At 53.7% G+C, this 2,925-nt stretch overlaps 1 protein-coding gene across 1 annotated transcript; it reads left to right on the forward strand.

The window, feature by feature from the left end:
- Nucleotides 1–352: 352 nt before the first annotated feature.
- LOC139737571 (uncharacterized) lies at nt 353–1,296 on the forward strand. The gene has a single exon (XM_071648252.1). It carries the CDS (start codon nt 358–360, stop codon nt 1,294–1,296), a length of 939 nt encoding a protein of 312 aa, XP_071504353.1. The 5' UTR covers nt 353–357.
- The last annotated feature ends 1,629 nt before the right edge of the window (nt 1,297–2,925 follow it).

Here is a 2,925-nt window from a genome sequence, read left to right on the forward strand (position 1 = left end):
TCGCGAACTTCTCTCTCTCTCAATCTGTCTATCTCTATTTTCCCTCTCTAACTTCGCCGTCTTCTGGAGCATTCTACATTGTGCTACTTCGCCTTATTTACTGAAATTATACTGTGTGTCGCGTTATGTTTTTGTGTATATACCAAACGGGAAAGTGCAATAACTGAACTCTCAATTGGAGGACCATTTCCTGCAACAGCATCGACTCCAGGCGCAGCTCGGCAGCACGGGAGATATTGTGTTATAAAATCAACGAATGGTGAGTAGAAGGATACATTTTCTACGTTCTATTAACATCCTACTACGAAATCCCTTCACTGGTGACCCCGACGTGATCTAATTCATCTCCCCGCCACTATGACCGACCCCTCGCAAGCGCCTGTTGAGCCCGTTCAGCCCCCGATTGATGACGCGACTTCGAAACCATCCACTGACATCGCTGTCGATAACGCCGCCGTAGCAAACATAAAGCTGCCGCCCTACTGGCCACAAGACCCGTTGGTGTGGTTCGCGCAGGTTGAAGCCCAATTCACAACTCGCCGCATTACCAAGGAAGACTCAAAATATGCCTACGTGGTTTCTTCTCTTTCCCCCGACATCGCCCAGGAGGTGCGCGATCTCCTCATCACAAAGCCTGCCGCACAGCCATACACCACGCTGAAGACAGCACTCGTCGCGCGGACATCCGAGACGGAGCAGCGTAGACTACAGCAGCTCTTGACGGAGGAAGAACTGGGGGATAGGAAGCCGACCCAACTCCTCCGTCGGATGAAACAGCTGCTTGGTGATTGCGTGCTCGAAGACAGTATTCTTCGGCAGCTGTTCGTCCAGCGCATGCCGACAAACGTGCAACAAATACTGGCATCGTCTAGCGATTCGCTAACTGTCACACAGTTAGCGGAGCTCGCCGACCGCATCCTAGCCGTCACAGCGCCTAGTTTTGTCAATGCCATGGCAGCCCCACCCCAAACAACACCCACGCCCAATCAACACCTCCAGGACCAAATACACCGTTTAACAATGCAGGTGGAAACTCTAACAATGCAGCTTCGTAACCGTGAGCGGAGCCGTAGTCGAGGTCGGTCGGCCACACGCAGAAACCGACAGCATACCTCGCGTGGTAGCAGCCCTGCCGTACCTGCTCAGACGCCTGCTTCAGACAATGGTGAGTGCTGGTACCATCAAACCTACGGAGAGAACGCTTGCCGTTGTCAACCACCTTGTCGACGACAACCGTCTTCCGCTCATCAACCGCCCGCTGCCACGACCCAGGGAAACGAGCAAGCCAGCGCCTAATGGCGACAAGCAGCGCTGGTTCACACTCACACAGTCGCCTCTTCTACATTTCGGACAAGAACACCGGCACGCAGTTCCTCGTCGACACCGGCGCGGAAGTCAGTGTTCTTCCCCCTTCCCCGGCTGAGAGGCGAGTGCAATCAAACACAATCAAACTACAGGCCGCAAACCAGTCACAAATCACGACATACGGCGAACGCTCCCTAACGCTAAATCTCGGACTGCGACGCGTGTGTCGATGGATTTTCGTACTCGCAGACGTGCCCACACCCATATTAGGAGCCGACTTCCTACGGCATTTCGGTCTGCTAGTCGACGTCAAGCGACACAAACTGATAGATGGAACCACTAATCTTTCAGTCAGCGGCGTCGTCACCGAACCGTCGGCAACGTCCCTCAGTCTCAAAATGCTACGCTCCACCGGCACTCGCTTCGACGCCCTAATTCAGCAACATCCATCAATCACACAACCAGTATACACACCGGCGAGCGTCAAACACTCAGTCACCCATCACATTGAGACTCGAGGTCCCCCCGTCTCCGCTCGACCACGCCGGCTCGCATCAGACCGCCTCGAAGCAGCTAGAGAGGAATTTAGCCACATGCTCGAGCTCGGCATCGTCACGCAATCGAAAAGCAACTGGTCTTCGCCCCTCCACATGGTGCCGAAAAAGACCTCCGGCGATTGGCGACCATGTGGCGATTACCGCGCCCTCAACCGACAAACAGTCCCCGATCGTTACCCCATTCCCCACCTACAAGACTTTGCAGCAAATCTTGATGGCATGACAGTATTTTCCAAACTCGACCTCGTTAAGGCGTACCATCAAATTCCCGTTCATCCGGCTGACGTTCACAAAACCGCCATCACCACGCCCTTCGGTCTGTTTGAATATGCTCGCATGCCTTTTGGACTTCGCAACGCAGCGCAGACCTTTCAACGCTTCATGGACGAAGTACTGCGTGCCATTCGCCTACGCGTACGTGGACGACGTCCTTGTCGCAAGCTGCTCACACGAGGAACACGAAAAACACCTGAACATTGTGTTTTCACGCTTCTCTGAGTATGGCATCGTCATCAACCCAGCCAAATGCCAACTCGGCGTGCCATCCCTCCACTTCCTCGGCCACGTTGTCGATCACCACGGCATCTCTCCTCTGCCAGACAAGATCAAAGCAATTCAAGACCTCCCAGCCCCTACTTCACTTCGCAAGCTGCGAGAATTTCTAGGTCTCGTCAACTTCTACCGGAGATTTCTCCCTCGATGCGCTGATTTAATGCAACCACTCACCGACAAGTTGAAAAATGCTAAAAGGAAAAATCAGCCCATCTCGCTCAGCGACTACGAACTTTCCTCATTCCATGCAGTCAAAGCAGCGCTTTCACAAGCCACCATGCTTGTTCACCCGCAGATGGATGCACCCCTCTGTCTCCTCACAGACGCGTCGGACGTCGGCGTCGGCGGTGTACTCCAGCAATGCATCGACGGTACATGGCAACCTCTCACGTTTTTTTCTAAACGACTACAGCCAGCTGAAACTCGCTACAGTGCGTTTGGACGAGAGCTGCTCGCCGTCTACCTGTGCATCAAACACTTCCGTCACATGCTCGAGGGAAGACAATTCATC

Source organism: Diadema antillarum, unplaced genomic scaffold (genome assembly GCF_040938485.1).
Source record: "Diadema antillarum isolate AM-2024a unplaced genomic scaffold, OU_Dant_1.0 seq00000696_RagTag, whole genome shotgun sequence".
In the NCBI taxonomy this organism is placed as follows: Eukaryota; Metazoa; Echinodermata; class Echinoidea; order Diadematoida; family Diadematidae; genus Diadema; species Diadema antillarum.

Excerpts from the sequence above, each read along its gene's own strand:
- LOC139737571 (XM_071648252.1), top strand. The coding sequence starts at position 358 with ATGACCGACCCCTCGCAAGCGCCTGTTGAGCCCGTTCAGCCCCCGATT.